The sequence below is a fragment of the Aspergillus vadensis genome, assembly GCF_003184925.1.
Source record: "Aspergillus vadensis CBS 113365 unplaced genomic scaffold BO88scaffold_14, whole genome shotgun sequence".
Classification (NCBI taxonomy): Eukaryota; Fungi; Ascomycota; class Eurotiomycetes; order Eurotiales; family Aspergillaceae; genus Aspergillus; species Aspergillus vadensis.
This window is the reverse complement of record NW_020292052.1, coordinates 757083-781469: the sequence shown is the minus strand read 5'-3', so window position 1 is coordinate 781469 and position 24387 is coordinate 757083. Positions and strand designations below refer to the sequence as shown.

Below are 24387 nucleotides of genomic sequence, written 5' to 3'. Positions count from 1 at the left end.
AAAAAAAAAAAAAAAAAAAAAAAAAAAAAAAAAAAAAACACGGTCAAATTCAAATAATTTAGTCTAACGAAACATGTAATAATATGGTCAACCAATATTAGGAATTTCTGATGACCAAGTAGCAATGTAAGCGTCCGGCGGAAGAAAGGCCAACGTCCTGAACATCTCAACAACAATGAACAATCTTGCCACAATGTAGGCAAGCATACCAACAACCCCAAAAGACCAGAAGCAATATGAGAAGAAAAGCCGATAGAAGATTATAGGACAAACCAAAAAGAATTAGTATTAAACGCGCAATGTCCGCAAGTATTTCGATCGTCTCCCAGCGCTGTGGCGTTGAATTCTGCAATTCTATATCTCTCTGTGGGTCCTCGGATGGGGGAGCTGGTTTTTCGGCCTCCATAATAGGGGTTTCCTTTGGACCTGGACTGGGTCCAGTATCAAGCTTTGTGTTAGGATTTGCCTGGGGTTGGTTGGGGCTGACCGTTGGGGCCGGTCCGGCTGCATCGTCGGGTTTGGTATCCTCGGGTGTCGAAGAGTTGCCATGGTTCATCGCTTCATTTACGAGCTCCATAGTTGTATTTAGTACGTCGAGCGCCAGGTAAAGCAATGTGCCGGTCAGTACACAGGCTGTACACCACAATGACGCCGCCCACCAGAGATATTTCTCCACTGTGGTGGGGAATCGAAAATCCCAGGCTATGAGATGAATGCCCCCAAAGATCATACTGCCGATGAACATCCACAAGTCAGTGAGGACATTGCCCAACCTGCTCGGGTCTTCTGATTCGTCAATAAATCCATTGCCAATTGGACCACCCGAGTCCCGGCTAGATTGTAGCGTTGTTCGCACCCCTTGTACAATTGCTGTGAATGTATCCAAGGAACTTGTCCAGATCATCGTCATTGTAGCCCCTTTTGGCACTACCTCACTTTCTTTGACATCTGTGTTCGCCTCACAGTCCCTTCTGGACATGGTCTCTGATTTAGCATCGGTTACTTCGTTATTGTTTGCGGGTTCATGGTTCTTGTCATTTCCGTCGCTGCTTTTTTTGTTGGCTTTGCTGGTACCGCCATGGCTTTGTACCTTCTCTTTGGTACAATACTTGCATCTGTAGAACTTCCAATTGCTGTGTTTTCCTTCAGGATCAGGGAAAGTGGAATCTTGAAGTTCTCTTAGTAGCGCTTCCTTCGACCCAGGATATCCGAAGAGGATCGGCAGCTCAACTCCTTTGGGCTTCCCATGGTTAACGATGTACATTCCTACCGCACAGAACGCAAAAGCAACAACAGTAACCTCCAGCTGGGTCACGGCCAGGCCATAAGCCCACCGTGATATGATCTGGATAACTACCCAGACAATTTGGCCCACGGCAAGGAGCCGCATGAACATATCCGACTTCGAACGAGCATTGATTTCCTCCTCCGATACATTTTCTAGCCCTTGTATAGATGTTCCTTTACTGCAAAGAAGTTTTAAGGCTTCAATGGCTGTCAGATAGAAGACTTCTTCGAACTTTTTCGCGGGATCTCCGGTGCGGGTAGATTGTATCTGCTTTTCTGGCTTCACGCAGCAGGACGCCGAAGCTATTGCTTTCAACGTGCTAGGTCCCCCCGTCAGAGAGGTATCATCTTCAACAAGGGGGCTCGTACTGGTCTGGTGGTCGTTCTGGTCTTCCGTAGTCGCTTTCTCGTTCTTCGAATCGGGTTCACCATCCTCGGAATCGGGAGTGCACCGCAGCGCAAACCCTCCCATATTGGCGAAGAGGACATGAGTCCTCGTCCAGTTCTTCTTCCTGAAAACTGTTTCATAGTGGTAAAACAGTGAATGCCCCCGGACCTGATCATCCCAGTATTTGGCGAAAGGAATCTCTGGTGCAAGCACGGTAAGGAGGAACCACTTGGCTGGATGTTGATACTTGTCCACCATCCATTTGAGCCATTTTTAGAAGTCCTTTATTTCCGGTTTCGGTACATACCCAGGTACATTGAGATGAAGTACAGTCCAAGTGCAGGCGAGGATGGTGAATAGGGACGACCAAAGGATTTGCAATGTGCCACGGGTGTTGGGGGCTGACACAAAACTGGTGTGTTGGGGTGGGAGCGTGCAATTTGTGTGGAATATACTAAAGGCTTGAACATTGGATGCCAGGAGAAGCAGGAGAATGAGATCAATAGTCCTGGGAAGCATTCTGAATGTGACGTGTGGTGACATGGGTGGAAAAAGCGTTCACTCGTGGCCATGGAACCCAAAACAATCGATGCGGGCCCTGGGTAGTTTTGTAGTGGATAAAACCATCTCGTCAGGAGCGTCGCTGACAGTTTATGAACCTGAGTGTAGAAACGATCTTCACGGGTGGGGTTGTCAAATGCAGCTATAATCCTACTTATCTACGGACGAAGTGCTAGGTGGTCATTTGATTGAGGACCATTCGATCGGCGAACGGGACGGGCCCCTAATTTGTGTATTAAATCAGACACGTAAGTAGACTCCACCTTCAGCTGTGTTCAGCTCTGCCCCATCAGCAACTAATCATATCTGCGAGTTTGATTAATGAACGATGATCTTCTCAGAAAACTCTGTGCTTTGACCCGTCGCCTTGGGCAGACACTAGCAAGACTACGGATGGTTTGACAGCTACAAGGCCACGGCCAGAGAATTTGGTGTGGCGTCCGGAACCCTGAGCTGACCCAACCCTTCCTGTGGATTCCTACAGCTGGAGATGTATCAAATCGGAAAAGGAGCGAGACCTTGTCTAAGACTCTAAGTGACCACTACCTGGTTAATAAGTGATGCTTACAAGACTTGCATAGTCACGCACTATTCAGATTAGTAAGAAAGCCACGCAAAATCACAATAGCAAACATAGGCGACTGAATGAGCATCGGGGTTATAACTTAGCTATAGTAGCCGTCCGTGGACGATCGCGCCATTTACTCCGATTTGATTCGCTTAGCAGATGCCGTGACTCTCTCACCAGGATGCCCCTGGAAAAACCCAGACACCTAACTCTGAACGGGGTATTAGGGTTAATCGATGATCTCACCTTCTTCTATCAAATTCCAACATCCATCTTTTACTAGACTACCGGTCTCGTGCCTTTAAAAAGGTGGGAAGCTAAGGTGACTGAATGAGTTTCTCTATCAAAACAATGATATCGATCTGACTATGCTGCAATACTTTTTACTCCTCGAGACTCAGGGTATCACGGGTAGCAGCAGGTAGTTTTCATACCCAGCGAAGTGGATGGTATTTGTTCCAGCAAATCTTCCAGCAGGCCTACAGGTTACCTCTTATCAGTCACAGTATTGTAAATTGGGGGAATGGAGACATACCGGTCACTTGGAGAGTTGTGTTTGAAGAGGCCTACGCCAGGCTCCGTATCTTCTGATGATATTTGCAGCAGTAGCCAACCTCCCTTTTCAAGGACGACATTAGTCGGCCACAGCTCCACGTCACATTCATAAACCACCCCACTTTTAACTGGTTGAACATCGACCGATCTATACTCTCTCCGAGGGAGATATGGTCGGTGATAAGGGCTTTGAGTGTTGACCTTGCGCATGCTGGTTCGCAACCAGCCTCTCGTGACAGGGACAGCATCCCCAGACGATCCAGTATAGGACACTTCCCTTCCTGCAGCTGTAAAATGGCGTAGCGTCAGGAATAGATCCAAGTCCAAGTCTTCCGGAGGTGGTGAGACAGAGCTGTCAACAGAGACCGCTAAATGCGCCAGCACATGGCCTGTGACTTCCATTTCTGATTCAACAGGCGGCATCTTGAATTCCAGCACTTTCAATCCAATGTTAGAGGAGTCGCCCGCGTCATAAGACAGAACAGATCGCCCAACCCGACCATCCCCTTGCATCGTCCCCACGAGGCCGAACTCAGGGGTCAGGAAGAACCTGGTATACTCTGTCCTCGCAAGGGGCCACTCCATCTCGTCCCTGCGCGGGAAGGTGCTCTCACCCACCGGGTTGTTAAATCCAACATCTCCCTTTCTCAAGCAAATACTGACCGGTGAAACCTTACCAGTCTTCCAGCCAGCATAATCGTTGTCTTTCAAGAAAGCCTCCAAAAAGCTGCGGTGCACTTCCACCTCCTCGTCGTAATAAAATGGCAAGTCGTGCCGTCCGACAATGAATCGCAGGAACTTGTATTTAGAGCCGGCCAACGTATACCCTTCCACATTACCACGCAGATGCAGCGTAATTCCGCCCCAATTTGCAACACTCAGCAATGGCACCTCGATATCTTCGAGACGGAAGACCTTCGACGCGTGATACTCGTCGTCAAGATATGGATTTTCCGCGTTATCGACGTTCTGATCTCGGCAATTCTCCGCGAGCTCAGCAGGATCCAGATCACCTTCGATTGTGTCTTCTCCCCAGCGGGACTTGGAGCGACCAGGTCGACCATATTGATTGGTGACCACTTGTCGGTTCCACCAAAAATCGATGAAGTTGTTCGACAGGACCCCGCCGTGGCGACACCGGTCGCGGTAGTAATCAGACATGCCTTCGTGAGGTACGATGGCGGCCAGACCTTTGGGGCGTTTTGCTGCGACACGCCATTGGCTCCCTAAAGAACGATCAAAGGTTAGATGGTAAGATAGAGGTATTGTTGGAGTAGAAAGATCGCGGGTTTTACTTACCGGCATAGTAGCTCACGCCCAGCAAGCCAACCTTGCCGCTGCACCAAACTTGTACGGCAGTCCACTCAATCAGATCGAAGAAGCTGTTGGCAGTGCTGGCTGACATGGTATCAAGTAGACCAGGTGATTGGCCTAAACCTTGCTCGTCTGCGCGGACAACGACGTAGCCGTGTTTGGTCCAAAATACGGGATCCGGTGTCTCCCATGCTGAGTATTTTGATTTATGCGCGGGATTGACCTCGGAGAAGGACTTCGCATGAAAGCTAGAGTGAAACCCATTGTTAAAATGATAGAACCAATACACAGTGGACAAGAGGGAACAATGCTCACTCTCCATAGTAGATGTCCTTTCCATATGGTCCGTACGTGACCAAACTGGGATAGGTACCCTCCGCCAGAGGACGGTATACGTTGATACGGAGCACACTCCCATTCCATTTCATGGGAACAGAAACATTCTTGTGGAAAACTATTTTGTTCTCCTCATCCACGAAGGTCTCGCTGATATCCCGGAAATTATTAGGCATTCTGACTATCAATGTAGAAGATTGAGTCTAGGGGGAGAGGAGTGATCTGAGGCCAATGAGCTGATTCAAGATTCGTGAAGGCTGCTCAGCAACTGCCTCATATTTAAGGTATTATTGACATTTTCACTATACCCCATCTCAGCACGAACTACTGTCTGGCTATCCGAAGAGGTTCCGGTGGCGGATCAACACTCCCACTTTCTCCCACGGAGAGCCACTTAGCCGCCCCACCTCCTTCCGGCGAAAAGACCATGCCTCTGTATCGGGGTGTAAATTGGGGGATTCAGGTAACGGTATACGACTATCAAATTGACAAAGCATATTAAGAACCAGAGCGAGATACGTAAGACAATTACGCTTTCCCCAACCATCCCCAATCTTCCACAAAGTCTACCATTCTCCTCCGATAGCGTATCTCGTCAATTTGGGGTAGAATCTTCCTATAGTGCTCTCGTAGCTGGTCACGAAAAGCTATGTTTGACAATGCTAGATCAGTATCATCGTCCACTTTTAGTCTCAGTATTTCTGGAATTGATCACTTACGGAGTTCAAACGCACGCCATTGAGCATGACATTTACAAAGACCCATTCCCCCGTATTCGACCCATTCGGACGTTCCGATAAATCCAAATGTTTATTAACGGGTCGATGTGGGGGAACACGTCTGTACTTGGTAGGCCACTTGGGGGGATTTCTCCCTGTCGCACGACGACGAGTGACTTTCACCGGCAAGGCATCACGGCTGCCGGTAAGTTGGATGTGATAGTCATTGAGAGGGGGCAGGGAAGTGGTAGTGGTGATCTGAGTAGTCATGATATCGCTTTTTCTGAAAGAGCCAGTATCGAAGCACTAGCTGAAATGCTGTGTGGACGCTCGGATGGATGTATGTCTAGTGCTCTTATATCTGCATTGTGCCGGAACGATACACGTTCCGGTGGGGGACACACGCACATTGGGGGATGCGGAGAGTGAGGCCTAGGCTTACAGGGCCAGTTATGAAAGCCGAGGTTTAGCCTGAAATAAGAAGACATTTTACTCCTAACATTCCCCAAACAGCTTGTGCCTGGGGAGTCTTTTACGTTGTCTGGTCAAGCAGAATGTTGTCTTCGAATTCTCGCATCAAGCGCGTTCGCGCCGCAGCAATCGATGGCCGAACATCGAATTGGCGGTTTGTACAAAGTCAATTGAAAGTACTCCACCAAAGCCTCCTGGACTCGCGCGAGGAGATTTTGGACGTCGTCGCTTCTACTCCGTTCACGACTGAAGCGGAAGCCGAAGTGGAATACTACATGACGATTGCGACAGTCAGCGAGCATTACGATGGGATCAATTTTGATCAAGCTATTGACGATGAATACAAGATTGCTAGAGGAGAAAACAATATTGAACGCCGAGTAGGTTATGGGGTTGTTGTTGTGAGACCGACTAGTCACACAAGGTTCTACTCAATCATATCTGCTGTGGCATGTGCTATAGCTGCTGGGAACACCTTCGTGGTTGAGGTGCGTACCCAGTCTTCGTGCCACTCAATTATTACACTAATCATGACATTGACTTGGTCATAGTGCGACGAGTGTGCCGTGGATGGCCTACTACCATCGTTGTTCCAATCCCTCGACGAGGAGTTGTATGCTTTAAGCAAGGGCCCTTTGAATGATAAGGAGGTTCTTTCCACGGCCTTGATAATTGATCAGACTGGTAAAAAGGAAGCCGCCAACTTAATTCGATCACTTCCCTGTCTGCGGTCAATTGCGGTTGTTGATCGGACAGCAGACGTTGACAAGGCCGCCGAACAAATCCTCTCTGCTCATCTTGCCTTCTCCGGGCAATCGCCCCACGCACCAGACCTCATAATCCTCAATGAATGGGTTAAAAACACCTTTATCGATACGATAATTCGCAAAACAATGGGTCTGAACCGCGACAAGGATTTGCGCCACATTGATATCAAGGATATTGAAGAGGGTAAATTAATCGAAGAGGCAGAGAGCAAGGACGAGGCAACCCTCATCAAGGGAGAGGGCTTTTATATCATCGATGTGCATCAGAGGTTAGAATTGATTACACACTATCCGAGAGTTCGACTACTGACACGAAATCCGACTACATAGGTCGTCTTCGTTAGCCACCATGCGTGGTAATGGGCAATGCTTAACTTTGCTTACAGTTGCGAGTTTATCAGATGCGGTAATTGCAGCGTCTAACACGTGAGCCGAACAGCCTACATCTTGAGATTCCGCGTTGAAACTTGCTAATACTAAGTAGGCCTGAATATCTCGTTGCGTATCATTTTGCTGAACCGGCTGCCGGAAAGTTCCTGAGCCAACAGATAGATAGCTGCTGGTCCTTCGTGAATTGTATTCCAGCGGAGCTTCTTGGTATGTGAACATAGCTACTCTCATGGTCAACTCCTTCCATAAAGTTATTGACTGATCCCTGTTATGTATCCCTAGTTGGACCTGCTCTTCCTCACAGGCAAGACGGCCTTTCTCTTCGCCTACGCTACACCAAAGAGATGATGTCCAAACCGAGACCGGAGCTCATAGAGTCAATTGAATCATTTGGCTTTGAGCTAAAGGATTTTACGAACCCCACGTCCAGCAAACTACAAGCTTTTAGGGAACGGGAAAGTCAACCTCTGAGAGAAACTGGCCAAGGACCAGGAACTGCTATTGGGTTCTTTGAGCAGGGTATCATTGTGGGTGCTTTGTTTATTGTCTTGCCAGTTATTTCCCTTGTAGGGTATTCCGGCTGGAGAATCTTGTGGCACTTTGCAGGAGGAGCCTCTGAGCTATAATGCTTGGGTCGTGGAATGTAATTAGATTGAGGATAGAGACGTTAATATCAGGATATGCAGCTTTTTTATTTTCTCTTTCCGTTACTTTCCTCTGGAATTATGTTACTGTGAGAATGGCTCCACCACCAGACGAGCTCATACGGGTAAATACCCTCTAAACAGAGCACGAGAAGTGTCTTAGTATGAAATTTAACGAAATCCAGCATACCATCAAATAAAGTGCTATATAATTTAGCCAAGAGCTATACCGAAATCCCCATCCATCGCATGCTGTAGACCCCTTACATTCTCCCTTTCTATTCGACCAACACGAGCCCAGGCACAATATCCACAGTACCACACCCCAGGCCAAACACTTGAGTCAATTCCTTGAGTCGTCCATCTAAGACACAATCATTCATCCACAGCCCACCGCTGCGTAAACTTCCGAAAGCTCTTGCCGAAGAAATATGTCACGAAGCCAAAGCTTGCCAGAACACCAAGTACTATGGCACATATATCCAATGCACCCTTATACCCAGAAGTCCGCACGAACGCCGTAGTGCCAAAAGAAATACCGAAACTAATAAAGCCTCTACCAGCACACAGCGCGACCATGGCAACATGACCTCGCTGTGGATAGCAGTCCATGGTATAGACGAATCCGAGTACAACGACGCTGACAAAACTGTAGAACAGTGCATTCATAGGAACAACTACACCTGCCCATGCCCAGTCCTCGGGGTACTGGCATGAGCGGCCGAAGATCACGCATGAGACGACGGCGACTGCGGCGGGGAGAATAGCGGGAATAAGTCGGTACTCGGGCTAAGACAGACATGGTTGTGAGCTTTGTTCGCAAGTTTTCTTTGGTTGTGTGGATGAAGAAATGAATATACACACCTCGCTGACGCCATTGTTCCTTTTTGTAAGATACGTCAGGACCATGTCACTGCCATAACCCGCAATTGGCTGGACAACAAACGCAACGACTGCTTGCCCTCCCATAACAAAGCCCAGATAGTCTGGGTTGAAGTTATATGGGGGTGCGACCAAGACTTGAGCAAAGACTGCGCTCATCAGGATATATGTGCCGAGCAGTGCACCACTGCACAAGACGAGCCAGAACACTCCGGGAAACAAAGTCAGTTGTCCAAGGTGGTACCAAAATTTTGGGATATCTTTCCAGCGGGGCTGGATTGCTCCCCATGGCTTGAGGTCTTCCCAAAATGATCGGGCTTTGAAGTTTACAAAATCCAGATGGCGTCTGTCGGATGCAGCCACTTTACCGTCGGCAGCGCTATCGCTATCGCCGACTATATGAGACAGAGAACACGGCAGTCAGTAATGTCAAGCATAGGAATATCAGAGACGACCTCACAGAAGCTCTCTAATGGCCTGTCGTACTTCGTTTCAACAACGAAGAGGATTGAGAGGAGGAGCGTAAGCCCAGTGACTATCGCAAAGATTCCATACCACCAGCGCCACCCAATGTCGGTGCTGATATAGGAGCTAGCGATGATAAAAAGAGCAGTGCCAAGGGTTTGTAGGGAGCAGAACCACGCAATACGGTTGCCACGCTGGTGCAAGAAGAACGTTTCCTATTCTATTGTCAATACATACGTGGCATCAACCGCACATACCCTGATAAGAGGTCTGCATACTTCAGCGATAAGTACACACAATGCTTCACTTTGACCTGCTGCCAAGGCCATAAAGTCACGGCCACCAATGTGGGAGTTGAGGCTGCCCGAGCAAGCGCACCAGATGCTGCCTGCGATCAAGATGATATTCGAGGCTAGATAAACAGGACGACGTCCAATAGCATCCGCGATAGGCATAGCAATGAGATTGCCCAGTCCCATGTAGAAAGAAGGCCAGGTCACCAGATCATCGACGTGGGGGTCATTGTTGTAAACTTCGTTCAGCTGAGGAACCAGAACACCAATTCCACTGGCGAGCAAGTTACCTGTCATAGCGTCTGCCACATAGAGATGAGTTGATCGATGCTGTAGAATGATATGTTCCCCCTCGTTATGAAAGATAGAGTTCTCACGTACATAGGGCAACGACGATGAGAATAAGCCATTTATGCCATTCAGGGAGATTTAGAGGGTCTTTTTTTGTGCGTATAGTTAGCGAGATCTCGCCCTCGCAATATTGCTTTCGAGAGGCATACCCCGGGGATCAGCAGTCGGCTGCGGTATCAAAATAATTCTTCCATCTTCAATCAAATTCACAGTACCAGTGATGCGAGGCACAGGCTTGAGGTTGGTTTTAGGGTCAACACACTCGATAAATTCCTGGTGAGGTTTGCCTCCAGACATGATAAAGATACTCTTTCAGTGATTAACGAGGTACAAAGGTATTGGCACCAATGTGTGCTGCAAAGTGACAGCATTTCACGCCATTGTGGTAGAAAGCCTGATATACGTTTGCAGCCACGTTGAACATGAAGTGCGGAGGTTCTCCACCACCCGGATTTTAGCGTCGGAGAGGGAGATTTTCCCCGGCTGGCGGATGATGTGGGGGATAGATAGTTTTTCCTGCCGTCTGGGGCTTCCGCGGGAGCGCTTGCAAGAGTCATGCTTCATCCGAAGTCAAAAAGGTGAAGACCACGACACAGTCAGGTCACGGTGGTCTGGTGATATGCTACCGGAAGGACTTGTCAGCCACACAGCCAGATAATAGAATGTAGCTGGACACGTGGCATATGTCTGCGGAAAGACCAAGAGTGCATGGATACCCTGATACCGAAAGTCTGGGGCATGCAGGGTATGGAGGTTACTCATGGGCCCCAATCCCAGTCGAGTGGATTGGATGCAGTCATCTACTAAGTCGTCCCAGCATAGCTAGTATTCACAACTAGGTGAAGCTTTAGTCTCGAGATGTTGGCATTCTACTACTAGGTCTGGAGGTCCGACGCACAGTTGTGTGCAGCAAGAAATAAGTTATACTAGTAAAGAAGCGTTATCGTAAACGCATTGGCTGAGGTACAGGAGGCATACAAGGGGTTGATGTCCTACGACCCCATAAGTTATGAATGGAAAACCCCAAGCGCAGAGTACTTCGGTAACTTGTAACAATCAAAATATTCTCAAATCAATACAATACAGCATGTCAACACAAAACACACAAGCGTTCACCATCATAAGACATGTTCCTAGGATGGTGCCCATGAAGGACACATCACTAGTAAGACTTGACTCCTGCGAGTTGCAGCAGCCGATCAGTCATAACCGGCTTCTCGAGTGGCTCATCCCTTTCCAGAGGGTCAACCTTCCCATCCACCATAGCCTTCCCGTGGCCGTGAATGTTGCAATGAGGCCAATGGGTGGTAGTCTCCCAGCGATGGAAAAGCTCGGCCTTTTTCTTCAGATCCTCTGGAGTGGCATGAGAAGCAGGGGTGTAACAGGCGTAAATTATCGTACGGATTTCATCGCTCTCAGGGAATTTCGCATAATGCATGGAGCGGGAGTCCCAAAGAATCAAATCACCCGGTTCAGCACAGACCTTTATAAGGTTACATCCTTGCTCTTCGTACCACTTCACGTGGTGCTCCTTGAATGGATAGAAGTCATAGTGCTTTGCTCCAATCCCCTGAGTACGGTCAGGAGGGTTCAGTTTGAAGAACCGATCGAATAGCTTGGATGAACCTTCCATTAGCATCAGCCCGCCATCCTTGGGTCCGGCCTCGCTAAGGTTGATGATACCCTGCACGCAGGACAGACCCTTTCGCTCGGGTGCTTGGTCAACATGGGGCCAAGGCGACCACTCGACGTCGGTGCGCCCGGGAAGGGTGATGTTGATGGTGTCGAATGATACCAGCAACTCGTCGGTGCCCCAAATCTTGGCGAAGGCGTTGATGATCTCTGGCTCCCTGTTGTTGATGTTAGCTTATCTACTATTCCCTTCAGGTGGTGGGTTGATACATACATTCTTGCATCCCAAACGTACTTTTCGTGGGCAGCACAGTAGTTCAGGTACATGCCAGCTTTGAAACTCTGGGGTAGGTTTTTAGCAGTCCAGGTGCTTTGATCATTGATATCAAAACCGGTATTGAAGGACTGCAGCCAATCAAGAGCCTTTTCGCGGTAATTGAGAGCTTTCTCGCGAGAGATTACATTCTTTAGGACGACATATCCATTGCGGTAAAATTCATCGCGCCAATCGCCGTACGAAGTGTACGCTTTTTGGTCAAGAATGCTGGGTGCCATTGTAGGTCGTCCGAGATGCGATGGGTAAAGTATGGAGATCTTGTCAAGATAGCTGAGTTCTTTCTCTGCGATTGAATTGATGTTTGCGAGTTTGCTGAGGGCGGGCAGTGGGTAAGTTTAGTTACTCTTAAATAGGGAGCACACTTACTTGGAATGAAGGTCATCAGATTATATTCATGTCACTCATTTCTCAGGCTCGGCCGAACTCGCCCGTTTATCGACCGACGCGGGTCACATGCTACAAGATATGTATTCAAATGAGCAGCTTACGGGCGAAAGAATCAATCCTTTCCCGAAACGTGCGTCATCCCCCAGGCGGAAAATCCGATGGGGGACGACTGAGCGTTATGGCTTGGCACGGAGGGAGTCTCTCCGACGCGGCGTCAAAGCGGTTTCCAGAACGTCTATAATTACATCGCCCATACCATTTCAGAGGAATAATAAGTCCGACGACTTCATAACTGAAGCGGAATTGTTGATTATTTACAGTTCTCAAAATGCCGCCACCAGTGCAAGTTGCCAATCTCGAAATAAAGCCGCCGGCTGTTGGCCACAATGGCTACCAGGGCTTCAATCCCCGCACTGAAACTCTCCCGAAGGGCTGGAATGGCTTCAAATCCCGCGCCTTGAGTGAAGATCTTATTGTCCATCATGATGTGGGCATCCGTGTCAGAGATGGCTGCACCTTATACTGCGACATTTATCGACCGGTCACGGAACAGAAGGTTCCTGCAATTGTCGCATGGAGCCCGTTCGGCAAGAAGCACAATGGAATCAACATGATGAAAAAGGTGCGCTGGGGAGTGGGTGTGCCGGATGGCTGCCTCAGTGGTCTGGAACGCTTTGAGGGTCCAGATCCAGCCGAGTACTGCCCGCAAGGATTTGCTATTGTCAACGTTGATGCTCGTGGCGCTGGTGACTCAGACGGTTCCATTGTGATAATGGGCTCTCAAGAGGGGGAAGATGGTCACGACGTTATTGAAGCTCTGGCAAGGATGACTTGGTGCAATGGTAATATCGGTCTCGCCGGTAACTCACATCTGGGAATCGTGCAGTGGTTTATCGCAGCCACCCAGCCTCCATCGTTGAAGGCTATTGCACCTTGGGAAGCATGTGGCGACCTCTACCGCGAACAGTTTGTGCGTGGCGGGGCATGGGATAGTGGACTCTTTGATTTGATCACTCGGGAGACCATCCGAGGAAAGCATGGTCTGGAAGATTTCAAAGAAATGTTCCGCCGGAGCCAGACAATCAACGCATACTGGGAGGATAAGCGCGCTGATATCAACAAGATTCAGATACCGACGTATGTCGTGGCCTCCTACTCCAGCTTCGTTCACACAATGGGCTCTGTGAGGGGGTGGATGCAGGTCAAAACTTCGGAAAAATGGCTGCGGTGGGATCCGTATCAGGAGTGGTATGATCTATGGGTTGTAAAGGAATCCAGGGATGAACTGGCATCTTTCTTCTCCAAGTTTCTCAAAGGGGAAGACAACGGATGGGAGAAAACACCAAGGGTACGCATGGCCTCCTTGAATTATGGAGACGCATCACCTGAATACCCGATCGTCGTCGACAACTTTCCTTTGCCTAACACCGAGTACCGTGAGCTTTTCTTCACCGAAGAACGGACCTTGGCCTCACAGGCACCGTCGAGAGGCGCAACCTTCTCTTATGACTCGGAAAGCGGGAAGAATCCAGTTGACTTCGTTGGCTTCACATACACATTCTCTGAAAAGACACGAGTGATGGGGCTACCGAAGGCAGTGCTTCACATGTCTTGTGATGACCTAGATGACATGATCGTCTACGTGCTCATCCGAAAGCTCGATAGGGAGGGAAAAGAGATGATTAACGTCAATATTCCTCTCTCGGATGCGCCATATTCGAAGGTCGCATACATCCCTCCAGAAGAGTACAGCAATCTTACCATCTACTACGGTCCCACTGGAGTACTTAGGGCTTCGCACCGAAAGGTCGATCATTCACGTTCCATTCATCCCCAATACCCCTTTCACACCCACTCGGAGGTGCAAAAGATCCCTCCCGGGACCATAGTGGAGATTGAAATTGGACTCTGGGCTATGGGGATTGACTTTGATGCTGGTGAGTCTTTAAGGGTACAAGTCAGTGGCGAGTATCCCCTGATCCGGGAGGCCAAGTACGCCAAGGTGGAACTGGAAACTCGGAATAGAGGATTGCACAAGGTTCATATAGGTGGAGAGTACCCATCACGTGTAATCCTGCCTTTTGTGTCATAAAGAGCACATGTATGAAGTTCATCTTCTGTATATAGTACCTAGTTCTGCTTTCTTATTAGTAAATATTATAAGTATGTATGTATATCTGCTCTTCAAGGTACAGTAGATATACCAAAGCCAAGTATATTTTCTGCTCAATTGACGTGTCCACAATTTCTTAGGCTGCAAAGGACAGCCCAAGCTCGTATGCGGACTTGTTGAAATTTTTGGAGACGGGTTTCAGGTGCTTAAAGATAGATAAGCATATGTTATAAATTGATTTAGGTAAGTCAGATGCTACTCTGCTTTTATGGCTCTAATGTATACTCGGTTAAATATAGGATCGTCTGATCGCAACTGTGTGAACAACTAGTACATCATCATTCCCACCCAGAAATGCCAGGCTCGTCTTATTTTGCCATTGCCCATTTACCAAAGGTGAATTGCGTATTACACATATTTGTCAGCTCCCAGTCCTCAGCCCCAATTTCAACTGGAGTGTTTTCGTCTTCAACATCACCAACCAATCCGGCCACAAACATAGCACTCATGATGTGATCATCAGTGGCATGAGCGTCACGATACTTCGGTATCTTCATCAGCATAGTGAGGCTCTTCCTGAGCCGTGGTCCTGAGGCCTTAGTCATAGCATCTTCAAACTCCTGGCGGAAGTCCAGGGCCCAGTCCCCGGGAGGGGATGGCATAGCAAAATTGTCTGCGTAACGGAGCAGCGGCCACCATACGTTTCGATAGAGATTGTGCACAGTGCCACCAGAGCCAATGAACAGTACGTTCTCCCGACGCAGTGATCGTAAAGCGGCGCCAACTCTCAAATGGTAATGTGGGTCGAAGCGAGCATTCATGCTGATCACAGTGGTGGGAGGGCAGCCATCGGGGAATGTGCGAATCAAAATAAGATACACGTCGTGGATCCAATCGAAGTTGGGATTACCGGACGCCTTGAAGCCAGCTTGTCGCAGAATCGATATAATGCGTTCACACATGGGAAGATCCGGAATCAGTTCATAATCGACGTATTTTCTGGGATGTACACCACCAATCGGCGCTTTGTTGGGTTTTGGGCTGGTAGCGATTTGAATCTCATCGCCTACGGCCGCCCAGTGCGCTCCCTATGCGTATGAACGATCAGTCAAAGAGCAGAGTTAGAGGGCTAGGTCTGCAATACCATGATCACTACATGCTCAATACCGTTGCGGCGTGCGGCATCGCCACATGCCCTCCAATAATCCGCCGAGTCCGACTGCTCACCTAGCATGGCCGTTGACCCATGGGAGAAGAAATGAACGGGGGTTAGCCCACCAGACATTGTTGCGAAATTCTTGCGCGAGTGAATAGTGGATGACAGCAATCTTCGCCGATCCCCGGCATTGAAATAGCTTTCCACGGCTGATTTGCCTCGGAAGGAGTGGGGGATGGCGCTGTCTCCACTAATTCTCCGCATTTGCGGGGAAACCGCCCATCCCAAGGGTAACATCTTCACGTTTGTATATTTCCTCCGTCAACCACCCCTCCACTGCCCTCCGGCCACATCAGATTGTTATTATTTCACCCCCTCGTACTTCCGCCCGTGAGTTCAATGGATACCCCGGAAGACCGAGCGGACACCCCGCCCAATCCGAAGCGCGCGAAGGCCGGAAAAGACTCTGATTCGGAGTACTGGTGTGACAAGTGCAGCCGCTCCTTCGAGCGTTCAGATCACTATACACGCCACTTGCATTCTCGTATGCGCTTCTTCTTTCTCTCGCGTAAGGAACAACTCTGTACTGATTCATTCTGCAGACGAAGATCTGCGGCCCTATCGCTGTCCGTTTTGCCCCAAAGGATTCAATCGGGGGTATGGATAGAGCCTGCAAAGCTATGACCTCAGAAAGTCATCGCAGATGCTAATAGGAGATACCAGGGACCTTTTGTATCGACACAAACAAACCCACCTACGCAAGGAAGGGTCTTCCCGGACGGCGCGAGCCAGTCGAGCATGCCAGGCATGCGTCCAGAGCAAGTCCAAGTGCACAGACCAGAAGCCATGTCAGCGCTGCTTAAGCCGGGGCGAGCCTTGTTTGCCATCGGCAAAGGAAGTTCATGTTGCCTCTCAGTGGAACAAGATTTCTGAAGCTACTTCTACCTTCGACGGCTCGGTGTCGATCGCTCATGAAGATGATCGAGCCTTGGGGGCCTCCACTCCGCCACCAACCGTGGAGCCAGCACAACATATAGAAGCGTCGGAACAGGAGAGATCAGATGAGCCCACAACTATCCCGGCTGCACCACTAGACCCTGCGTTCGCGGTTGATTGTTTAATATCCCCATATGCAAGCGGATTTGCGTTTACAGATGCCTTCTTGGTTCCCCCCGTGACGAGCGATCTGGACCGGGGATGTTTCGAATTAGACCTCGAAACCCTACAAACATTGATGCAGCCTATCCCGAGTGGCGTGCACAACTTGGCTGAGATAGGAGAGAACGACAGAGCACACGCTAGCCCGGCGTCCTCGCGGTTCGAATTCTTCAAGCGATCGCCCTGGCTTTGGACACCAGTCCATGTTGACAATGCATACTCCGGACAAGAAAGTCTGCGGATCAATGAAAAAGCCATTAATTCAATTTTGCGGAATGATCAGCAGTATTACTTTACGGCAAAATTCACTCCAACCGTGGTTGACTCGAGTTGTCGTGATCGAATACTCTTCATGATCTATAGTACTACACATTCCACATCCCCGCTACAGGCATTTCCGTCGGAATCATACCTCGATCGCATGGTACAAGTCTACTTTGGCTGGCAAAGCTTGGAACCAGCAAGTTGGATCCATGCACCATCATTATCTGTCACGGAATGCCCTACCGAACTCTTGGCCACTATTATTGGAGCTGGCGCTTCGTCGATTTCAATAGATAGTGTGTGCCGAATGGGTTATGCTCTGCAGGAGAGGTCACGTCTCTCGCTATCAGCATCGGTAAGCAATCAATTCGAAGCCCGTTGATACATTCTAATGTAATAGTAATTGGTGTTTAGATCGAAACAGACAATAGTCGCGTCCGAGATCTGCAAACGATCCAGGCATATTTGTTGTGGGTCTCAATTAGCCTGTGGAGCGGTTTTAAGCGAAACATGGAAGTCGCTGAGACATTTCTATCGGCACCTTTGACAGTATGGAGTGATAATATCGTTATGAGAAAAGAGCTTATAGTTGACGCTAACTCAGATGCTCCGTCGGTACGGGTGTTTCTCACGAGCACAGTATGATAAGCCCATCTACCCCCATCCGGACGACGATATCTATACCACCGAAGCAAAGTGGCATGCATGGGTGAGACAAGAGTCTTTCAAAAGGTTAGTATCCCGAGTTCGCAGATTTTATTGACGAAAGTTCTCATCTAAAAGAAAGGGATAGAACCGCGCTTTTTGCTGTACTGACTGACCTTCGGTGCTCGATGGTGTACCTGAAGCCTCCCAATTGTTCAGTTACAGAGCTTTCATGCCCACTTCCTTTTGCCCGCGATATATGGCTCGCACCATCAGCAACTGCCTGGAAAGGGATAATGCTCTCTTCGGCAATTAGTGTCAACGAATCTCCTACGTGGCTGGCTATTTCACAGAACCCGTCCTTGCTTAACAACTTGCCCAATTACTATGACAAATCCCTTGTTTCGTTGGTAGCAATCCATGGCTTTTGGTCCCAAGTCTGGGCATACCAAGAATCTCAACGATTTTTCAGGGCTAATGATCAATTCTCCGTGCAAGCAACCACCACTCTATGGCTGTCTTGCCAACACGAAGACCTCGCTAAACGCATTGAGGTCGCCAAGCAAACTCTCATACAAGATAACTCCCATCCCTCGCATATTCAACTCGTGGCGCAGTTCTGTCTTATGGCGCTCAGGGTATCACCCAGAGAAGTACAGCAGTTTGCGGGCAGGCTCGGGGAAGAGGAGGCAGCCACAACACACCACCTTTTGCGCGAGTGGATGGTGGGACCAGAATTCAAGGCAGCTGTCTGGCATGCCGGTCAGATCCTACGAATTGCTAGATCTGTCCCTGCAGCTCAGCTACGCGAGTTTTACGCAGTTTTGGTGTACCAGGCCAGTTTAACTTTGTGGGCGTACGGGTTAGTTTCAATAAGCATGATCAGGTTCGCTTCCCCTCAACTGTTACAAAGAACATCCGATGAGGCAGACGGTGGTCATGTCAACTTGGATGGACCCAGTACTCCAGAAACCGCAGCCTTTGTGATGCTGGGAAGAGGAAAGCCGGGCATCCAGGTAGGACACGATCGAGAATTCTGTCCATTGACCGACATCCGGACAGTCATGAGGGCAGCTTGTGATGTATACCGAGACAACTTCAACCCCGAAACAGAAACCTTTCCACCCCTACTCGAAGGCATGATGAACTTGATGACAGACTTGGGGAATATCGACACCGCGTCTTTCTGATTCTGACACAATCACAATGCACAATGTATATTGTAGGCACATTTATCTATCAATTGTCTTTTATGACTTTGTGATTAAGACTTTGTGAGGTTGACGAGGCCTGTATGAAGAGATATTGGAGTGTTAATTGACACCCGAAGGGAAATATTCCCAGTTAAATGAATGTTTCTACCAACACTATACCATTTAAATACACATACAAGCTTTTTTTCAATACATTACAAAGATGTTTGTGAAGTCTCAGTACTCCGAAAGCTTTAACGTAGTCATTTCCTCCTGCCCGACGAAGCCAGTTCATCGAGCATATATTGACCTGCCCTAGTATTTATCTCAAGGCAGTAGTCCACCACGGAGGGTACCTTTGATGTCAACAGAAGAGCAAAGGCTATCCTGTAGTAAGGACCAATTCAACATAGCGAACCCCACAAAATAGACATATAATCTGAGAAGAATTGCATGGAGGCTCAAAAGCCAGACACAATATTCCGGGCTCCGCCATCGCATCCGGAACTGTCTCCATCCCCCACTGGGTTCCGAGTCTTTGGGATGGTCTATCCTCGGCTACTCTCCACATGGTTCCGACATTAAATTAATAGCGGCGTCCGTGTCTGAGCCAATCCCTCAAACGAGTATCAAGAACTGACACGTCAGTATTGCCCTTCCTAATGGATAGTCATAAAGCAGAACGTCTACGCATCTTGATTGCTGGTGCTGGTATTGGAGGGCTGTCGGCTGCCATTGCGCTCAGACAGGCTGGCCATGTCGTGGAGGTAAGCTTTCCAGGAATGATTACGATGAAAGCAGGCCTAACGGCATGCTTTCACAGATATTCGAATCGTCCCGATTTGCCATTGAACTCGGTGCAGCGATACATCTACCTCCAAATGTGAACGGGCTTTTGCGGCGAATGGGGATCCAACCGGAAACCTTTCGGTGCAACGACGCAGAGTTTGTGAGTATCATGTTTCTTAAATATACGTGACACCCTAGATATTAATTGGTTTAGGTATCTGTGTTTGACTCTCAAGGTAACTTAGTGAGCTCAAAGGATGTTCGAAATATGCGCGAAACATACCCATTCGTATGTGAATCCTGGTCGACCTTTGGACGAAACATACTTAACAAAACCACCATCAGCCCTTACAGCTCAGCCATCGAATTGATCTGCATGAAGCACTGAAAGGAAAGGCTACCTCTCTCCAAGGCCCTGGCATTCCTGTTACCATTCACCTGCGCAGCAAAGTCATTGACTGCGACCCTGGTTCCGCTTCTTTGACCTTGGCAGATGGGACTAAGGTCGAGGGAGACCTCGTCATTGGGGCGGATGGAGTCCATGTAAGTTACCTATTCGGGTGTGCTTTTTAGACGACCGACAGTTAGTCATTAACTGCGATGGTTTCGAAGTCTGTTCTTCGCAAGGTCATTGCCCAGGAGGATATTGCAGCTGAACCATCGGGTGGAAGTGCCTTTCGATTTCTCATCCCAATCTCAAAGGTCGAATCCGACCCAGAGACTGCAGCCCTGGTACAAAGACCAGGGGAACTTCAGTTCTGGGATGGCCAATATCGCCGTCTCGTCATCTATCCTTGCCGGTTAGACAGACTTCCATGCCTTACTGGGGCCACTCACTAACCCCAAGAAGTAACAACACTGAGCTTAACTTTGTCTGCTTGCATCCGGATACTGAGAGCGATGGAACAACGGAAGGTAAGCTTGACATTTGTAGGATCTCCGATAAGGCGCCGTTACTCACAAATGCCAATATACAGGTTGGAACGTTTCCGGATCTCAGGAGACTTTGCTCAGGGTGTTCGACGAATTCTCACCCGCCATGAAAAAGCTCCTTGCGATGGCTGATCCTGACTCTATTAAACTGTGGAGACTGCTGGATCGCAAAGCTCTTGGCACCTGGATCAATGGGAGAAGTTGTCTCCTTGGTGATGCAGCACATCCATTCCTACCACGTCTGTGACCCTATGAATTGCGTTCATTTATAGTAGGGGAAGGGAATACTGATTGTTCGACAAACTCAGATCAAGGACAGGGCGGTGCGCAAGCCATTGAAGATGTGAGTCCTATCTGTAGCAATGCTCATGTATAAAACTAAGTTAGTTCAGGGTGTCGCACTGGGAGCTTTGCTTCCACTGGGAACCTCCCGCGACGAAATTACCGAACGACTTGGGCTATATATGAGATGTCGATACGAAAGAGCAACAATGATCCAGGACTTCTCCCGTCAAGCGGCATTCAAAATAAGCCCAAAGGATTCCGTGGGTGGCACGTCAACTGATCGTGAGTGAAATGACTAACCAACGAAGGATGGCCACAACTCACAATTTCTGACAGCTTTGGAGTTTATGCGAATCAACTTCGGACATGACGCGCACGACTTTGCATCTAATATGCTTCGCAAACACTTAGGTACCCCACATTACATCATACTTCCAGTCGGAATTATGCTCACTCCGTTACAGCGAGCCAGATACCCAACGCCGGCGCACTCTGTGCCATGTTTGGCTCATCAACATCCATGATACGATTCTATGGCACCGCTGGAATCCTTGGGCATCCCTCGCAAAGACTACTTGAGTTCCAATTTAGAGCTCGCCGGAACTATTTAGAAACATTCCTTCCATGTATAGATTCCCGTATTGACTCTCCTGGCGGTTGGAGCAACGCTTCGTGGGTTATTCGACGCATTCAACCCGAGGAGTGGCAGGGACGCGGTGCAGTCACCATTTTGGGCCTTTGCATCTTCAACGCACTTCTTGCACCCGATGAACCCAAGGAATTTAACCCGGTCACCTTCTGTGATAATCCCGAATTTGTGACTGCAGCACGCCAGGAGCAGAATCTTCCCATCCTACTTGCGGACCTGAACGAGAGTGTAATTGGCAGTAAGTATCGGATGGATGCTAGCGGATCGGGTGTGAATTTCATGGGGATTGGAACAAATCTTTCCTCTGGTCATCTGAACGGCGTGTTTGGCAAGGAAGGCCATCAGAAGGCGTGGGTTTCTGTGACTCCATTGAACTCCGACGCTTTGGAAGCCATATTTCCTGGGATGGCGAATATCATTCAGCGCCTACAGGGTCTCGATATGCACGACCTAGCGATGACCAGATCTCAGATGTAGGCTTAATCACGTATTCGCTTAACATTCATATTTTATATCGCGATGAACTGTTCTCATCTATGATTCCATCTTACACCCCATGACAACTTCTGGTATATATGTGGAAGTGGAATTGGTCGTTATTGTTTGCAACTCTATTGCTATTTCTGCTCGCCACCAGACCACAGGATTGAATGAGAGAGAGGTATGACTACTATAACTTAGACCGTCACATCGTAACGATCATGGACTCTTTTTGCCCAAACGATATTACTTTTATGGAGACGCCTAGACAGTATGGTACTTTTTATATCTCTCTCTTCGAGCCATTGGATGGATCAAGGGTGATTTGATTGTGTACAGTAACAACTAAGATAGTCTACTATACGGACAGAAAATTCTGTTCAATATCTTCAGTGCCTCTCAGACACTGATTAGGAAACATACTAGATTCAGCCTTCAATGAGGCGTCGCATCATCAAAGTCAATATCGTCCACTTTGACAATCGAGCCAACGCTGCATCCGTATGCATTTCCAACCTTGAGGGCCAAATCTTGGGCGAAACGCGCCATGTCAAGATTCCCCCCATGTCTTATGATTCCTCGCGTGTGCCACATCGCCTGCTGAGGAGATCCGGAGCAAATCAACGCCGCGGTGGTACACATTTGAGTTTCCACCGGGCTCAGGATGGTATCTTCACTGAGCCATGACTCGTAGATGGTTTCCAAGTTCAACAGGTCTGCAGAGGCGAGGATGTTAGTACGAACAAATTCAGCATCTCTTCTAACGAAAGACAAAGCATACAAAGATCAGGTTGATATTTGAAGTTCTTTTCTCTGTTTGCTTGCGCTGCTCCAGAGGTCCAGAGGATGTCAAAGTAGCGACGGCCGCGCTCGCGTCTCTCAGCGTCTGTTTCGCCTTTCCGCAACGCTTCGGTTCTTGCCCAAAGTTAGGTTCAAATTGTGTTGATCAATGGCTGTGAGCAACGACGCACCGTGGTCCATAATGGTCAATCTCATCCTCTTTCAATGTAGAGAACAATGGCAGTAGAGCCTGCAATGACTTAGGGATTCCGAAGAGGATGCTCGTCTTTAGAATGGCTTCTTTCAATCGTCTTTGGATATGCTTCGCCTCAGCAGAGGTGGTGCCCTTTATCGCCGTCTGATAGAGCTCCGCCACATCTGGACCAGCCCCTGCAGCTGCCATTGAAGTTGCCTATATATACACAATGGCAATTTTGTTAGCCATGCGGTATCCATTGCCATGCTTGTACACTTGAAACCATGTCACTTACCGCGACAATGTACCATTTATCTTTCGTGTCGGGATGCCCCTCCCCGCGAGTGCGAAACTCCTCAAAAAGATGGGAGGCAGCCATGGTCGTGAGTATCTTCTAACAGTAGGACACACATATGAAATTCCCGATGGCCCCCTCATCGGTTGATAAATGGAACTATTCAGTTACTTCCGACTAGCTCTTCCGCTTCCGCTCCTCCCCCACCGGATCTGCAGCCCCCCGAACTTCATCTCAATTATTTATTGCCGGGCAACTGGCTACATCATTGCTTACATCCTATGACACGCACAGTACGAATAAACGACGAAATACTCTCCTTCTACCACCAAAATTGATCCTGTACCATTCTATCTGTCTCAAAGTGGCCCAGATAATCATGACTCCTCAACCCCTCCCCACCATCCGCCGCCTCGTCACCAGTCACAACAATCAAGGCAAAGCCATCGTGTGGAAGGACTCCGACATCCACGCAACCCAAGCCGAGCATGGACCCTTCCTCACACGGATATGGTCATCGGCCACTCTGCCTCCGGACCTCAATACCTCGGACGATCTAGGCCAAGTCGATACAGGACTAGCCAACAAGGGCACTATTTGTCGTATTGTCGATTTTCCACCGCACTCGGTGGGCATGGTCCATCGATCGATCACTCTGGATTATATTCATGTGCTCGAGGGTGAAGTCACGTTGACACTCGATGATGGGTCAAGAACAAAGGCACGAAAGAATGATGTTGTGGTGCAGCAGGGGACAATGCATGGTTGGGATAATGAGACTTCGGAGTGGGCGCGACTGCTGTGTATTTTGATTTCCGCGAAACCGCCTGTCGTTGAGGGTGAGGAGTTGGTGGCGGAGGTTCCGTTTCAAGTTTAGGGATTATACTATGATTGGAAAGATGGCTTCTGGGGTTGGGGTAGACACCTGTCGCGGAGAGGGCTTTCCGGGCTGCCTCGTTCAAGTCATTTAGGGCTTGAAGTAGAATTGATCTATGGACTGTCAGAGAAATCGTCTACAGGTCTTGGAGACACGATTTCCCAAATGCATAGTAGTTTGAGTATGACGTATATGCAATCCATGATCAGATTTTGTTTGGGAGTATG

The 24387-nt window shown here is 48.7% G+C and overlaps 12 protein-coding genes across 12 annotated transcripts; 5 read left to right on the top strand and 7 right to left on the bottom strand.

The window, feature by feature from the left end:
- Nucleotides 1-87: 87 nt before the first annotated feature.
- Nucleotides 88-1933, bottom strand: BO88DRAFT_454650 (uncharacterized protein; the record flags this gene model as incomplete). The annotated part of the gene is made up of 2 exons (XM_025710815.1): nt 88-157; nt 210-1933. The coding sequence occupies 2 exons, from the start codon at nt 1931-1933 to the stop codon at nt 88-90; spliced, it is 1794 nt and encodes a 597-aa protein (XP_025562157.1).
- A 1268-nt stretch (nt 1934-3201) lies between these two features.
- BO88DRAFT_454649 (X-Pro dipeptidyl-peptidase protein-like protein) lies at nt 3202-5185 on the bottom strand (the record flags this gene model as incomplete). The annotated part of the gene is made up of 4 exons (XM_025710814.1): nt 3202-3283; nt 3340-4585; nt 4659-4921; nt 4989-5185. The coding sequence occupies 4 exons, from the start codon at nt 5183-5185 to the stop codon at nt 3202-3204; spliced, it is 1788 nt and encodes a 595-aa protein (XP_025562156.1).
- A 390-nt stretch (nt 5186-5575) lies between these two features.
- On the bottom strand, nt 5576-5998 carry BO88DRAFT_454648 (uncharacterized protein; the record flags this gene model as incomplete). The annotated part of the gene is made up of 2 exons (XM_025710813.1): nt 5576-5656; nt 5729-5998. The coding sequence occupies 2 exons, from the start codon at nt 5996-5998 to the stop codon at nt 5576-5578; spliced, it is 351 nt and encodes a 116-aa protein (XP_025562155.1).
- A 284-nt stretch (nt 5999-6282) lies between these two features.
- On the top strand, nt 6283-7982 carry BO88DRAFT_454647 (uncharacterized protein; the record flags this gene model as incomplete). Its single annotated transcript, XM_025710812.1, has 5 exons — nt 6283-6687; nt 6751-7235; nt 7297-7392; nt 7451-7563; nt 7639-7982. 5 exons carry the CDS (start codon nt 6283-6285, stop codon nt 7980-7982), a joined length of 1443 nt encoding a protein of 480 aa, XP_025562154.1.
- Nucleotides 7983-8204: 222 nt separating this feature from the next.
- Nucleotides 8205-10388, bottom strand: BO88DRAFT_405779 (MFS general substrate transporter). The gene is made up of 5 exons (XM_025706976.1): nt 10141-10388; nt 9626-10078; nt 9343-9562; nt 8865-9277; nt 8205-8789 (listed from the first exon to the last, which is right to left on the bottom strand). The coding sequence occupies exons 2-5, from the start codon at nt 9935-9937 to the stop codon at nt 8376-8378; spliced, it is 1359 nt and encodes a 452-aa protein (XP_025562153.1). The 5' UTR covers nt 9938-10078; nt 10141-10388; the 3' UTR covers nt 8205-8375.
- A 641-nt stretch (nt 10389-11029) lies between these two features.
- BO88DRAFT_405778 (phytanoyl-CoA dioxygenase family protein) lies at nt 11030-12256 on the bottom strand. The gene is made up of 2 exons (XM_025706975.1): nt 11898-12256; nt 11030-11841 (listed from the first exon to the last, which is right to left on the bottom strand). Exons 1-2 carry the CDS (start codon nt 12176-12178, stop codon nt 11154-11156), a joined length of 969 nt encoding a protein of 322 aa, XP_025562152.1. The 5' UTR covers nt 12179-12256; the 3' UTR covers nt 11030-11153.
- Nucleotides 12257-12603: 347 nt separating this feature from the next.
- On the top strand, nt 12604-14518 carry BO88DRAFT_405777 (CocE/NonD family hydrolase). The gene has a single exon (XM_025706974.1). The coding sequence runs from the start codon at nt 12676-12678 to the stop codon at nt 14437-14439; it is 1764 nt and encodes a 587-aa protein (XP_025562151.1). The 5' UTR covers nt 12604-12675; the 3' UTR covers nt 14440-14518.
- Nucleotides 14519-14730: 212 nt separating this feature from the next.
- BO88DRAFT_405775 (DODA-type extradiol aromatic ring-opening family dioxygenase) lies at nt 14731-15761 on the bottom strand. The gene is made up of 2 exons (XM_025706973.1): nt 15605-15761; nt 14731-15548 (listed from the first exon to the last, which is right to left on the bottom strand). Exons 1-2 carry the CDS (start codon nt 15743-15745, stop codon nt 14829-14831), a joined length of 861 nt encoding a protein of 286 aa, XP_025562150.1. The 5' UTR covers nt 15746-15761; the 3' UTR covers nt 14731-14828.
- Nucleotides 15762-15949: 188 nt separating this feature from the next.
- BO88DRAFT_488805 (uncharacterized protein) lies at nt 15950-18873 on the top strand (the record flags this gene model as incomplete). The annotated part of the gene is made up of 6 exons (XM_025712644.1): nt 15950-16160; nt 16219-16273; nt 16340-17393; nt 17453-17587; nt 17643-17770; nt 17826-18873. The coding sequence occupies exons 1-6, from the start codon at nt 16016-16018 to the stop codon at nt 18871-18873; spliced, it is 2565 nt and encodes an 854-aa protein (XP_025562149.1). The 5' UTR covers nt 15950-16015.
- Nucleotides 18874-19528: 655 nt separating this feature from the next.
- On the top strand, nt 19529-22009 carry BO88DRAFT_488804 (FAD/NAD(P)-binding domain-containing protein; the record flags this gene model as incomplete). The annotated part of the gene is made up of 11 exons (XM_025712643.1): nt 19529-19643; nt 19700-19825; nt 19880-19954; nt 20011-20208; nt 20278-20465; nt 20516-20580; nt 20643-20837; nt 20907-20941; nt 20991-21165; nt 21220-21294; nt 21348-22009. Exons 1-11 carry the CDS (start codon nt 19539-19541, stop codon nt 22007-22009), a joined length of 1899 nt encoding a protein of 632 aa, XP_025562148.1. The 5' UTR covers nt 19529-19538.
- Nucleotides 22010-22325: 316 nt separating this feature from the next.
- BO88DRAFT_488803 (uncharacterized protein) lies at nt 22326-23411 on the bottom strand. The gene is made up of 4 exons (XM_025712642.1): nt 23284-23411; nt 22984-23204; nt 22794-22927; nt 22326-22728 (listed from the first exon to the last, which is right to left on the bottom strand). Exons 1-4 carry the CDS (start codon nt 23365-23367, stop codon nt 22448-22450), a joined length of 720 nt encoding a protein of 239 aa, XP_025562147.1. The 5' UTR covers nt 23368-23411; the 3' UTR covers nt 22326-22447.
- Nucleotides 23412-23552: 141 nt separating this feature from the next.
- On the top strand, nt 23553-24332 carry BO88DRAFT_405772 (cupin domain-containing protein). Its single transcript, XM_025706972.1, has one exon. The coding sequence runs from the start codon at nt 23663-23665 to the stop codon at nt 24158-24160; it is 498 nt and encodes a 165-aa protein (XP_025562146.1). The 5' UTR covers nt 23553-23662; the 3' UTR covers nt 24161-24332.
- The last annotated feature ends 55 nt before the right edge of the window (nt 24333-24387 follow it).

What these genes read in the sequence shown, in the direction of transcription:
- BO88DRAFT_405779 (XM_025706976.1), bottom strand. Translation starts at nt 9,937, where the DNA reads ATGACAGGTAACTTGCTCGCCAGTGGAATTGGTGTTCTGGTTCCTCAG. An exon ending in CAGGCCATTAGAGAGCTTCT is followed by an intron (nt 9,278 to 9,342) that starts GTGAGGTCGTCT and finishes TGTCTCATATAG; the next exon opens with TCGGCGATAGCGATAGCGCT. An exon ending in GGAACAATGGCGTCAGCGAG is followed by an intron (nt 8,790 to 8,864) that starts GTGTGTATATTC and finishes TGTCTGTCTTAG; the next exon opens with CCCGAGTACCGACTTATTCC.
- BO88DRAFT_405778 (XM_025706975.1), bottom strand. Translation starts at nt 12,178, where the DNA reads ATGGCACCCAGCATTCTTGACCAAAAAGCGTACACTTCGTACGGCGAT. An exon ending in TACGTTTGGGATGCAAGAAT is followed by an intron (nt 11,842 to 11,897) that starts GTATGTATCAAC and finishes CATCAACAACAG; the next exon opens with GGAGCCAGAGATCATCAACG.
- BO88DRAFT_405777 (XM_025706974.1), top strand. Translation starts at nt 12,676, where the DNA reads ATGCCGCCACCAGTGCAAGTTGCCAATCTCGAAATAAAGCCGCCGGCT.
- BO88DRAFT_405775 (XM_025706973.1), bottom strand. Translation starts at nt 15,745, where the DNA reads ATGTCTGGTGGGCTAACCCCCGTTCATTTCTTCTCCCATGGGTCAACG. An exon ending in TTGAGCATGTAGTGATCATG is followed by an intron (nt 15,549 to 15,604) that starts GTATTGCAGACC and finishes TCATACGCATAG; the next exon opens with GGAGCGCACTGGGCGGCCGT.
- BO88DRAFT_488803 (XM_025712642.1), bottom strand. Translation starts at nt 23,367, where the DNA reads ATGGCTGCCTCCCATCTTTTTGAGGAGTTTCGCACTCGCGGGGAGGGG. An exon ending in ATTGACCATTATGGACCACG is followed by an intron (nt 22,928 to 22,983) that starts GTGCGTCGTTGC and finishes ACTTTGGGCAAG; the next exon opens with AACCGAAGCGTTGCGGAAAG. An exon ending in CAAATATCAACCTGATCTTT is followed by an intron (nt 22,729 to 22,793) that starts GTATGCTTTGTC and finishes TCGCCTCTGCAG; the next exon opens with ACCTGTTGAACTTGGAAACC.
- BO88DRAFT_405772 (XM_025706972.1), top strand. Translation starts at nt 23,663, where the DNA reads ATGACTCCTCAACCCCTCCCCACCATCCGCCGCCTCGTCACCAGTCAC.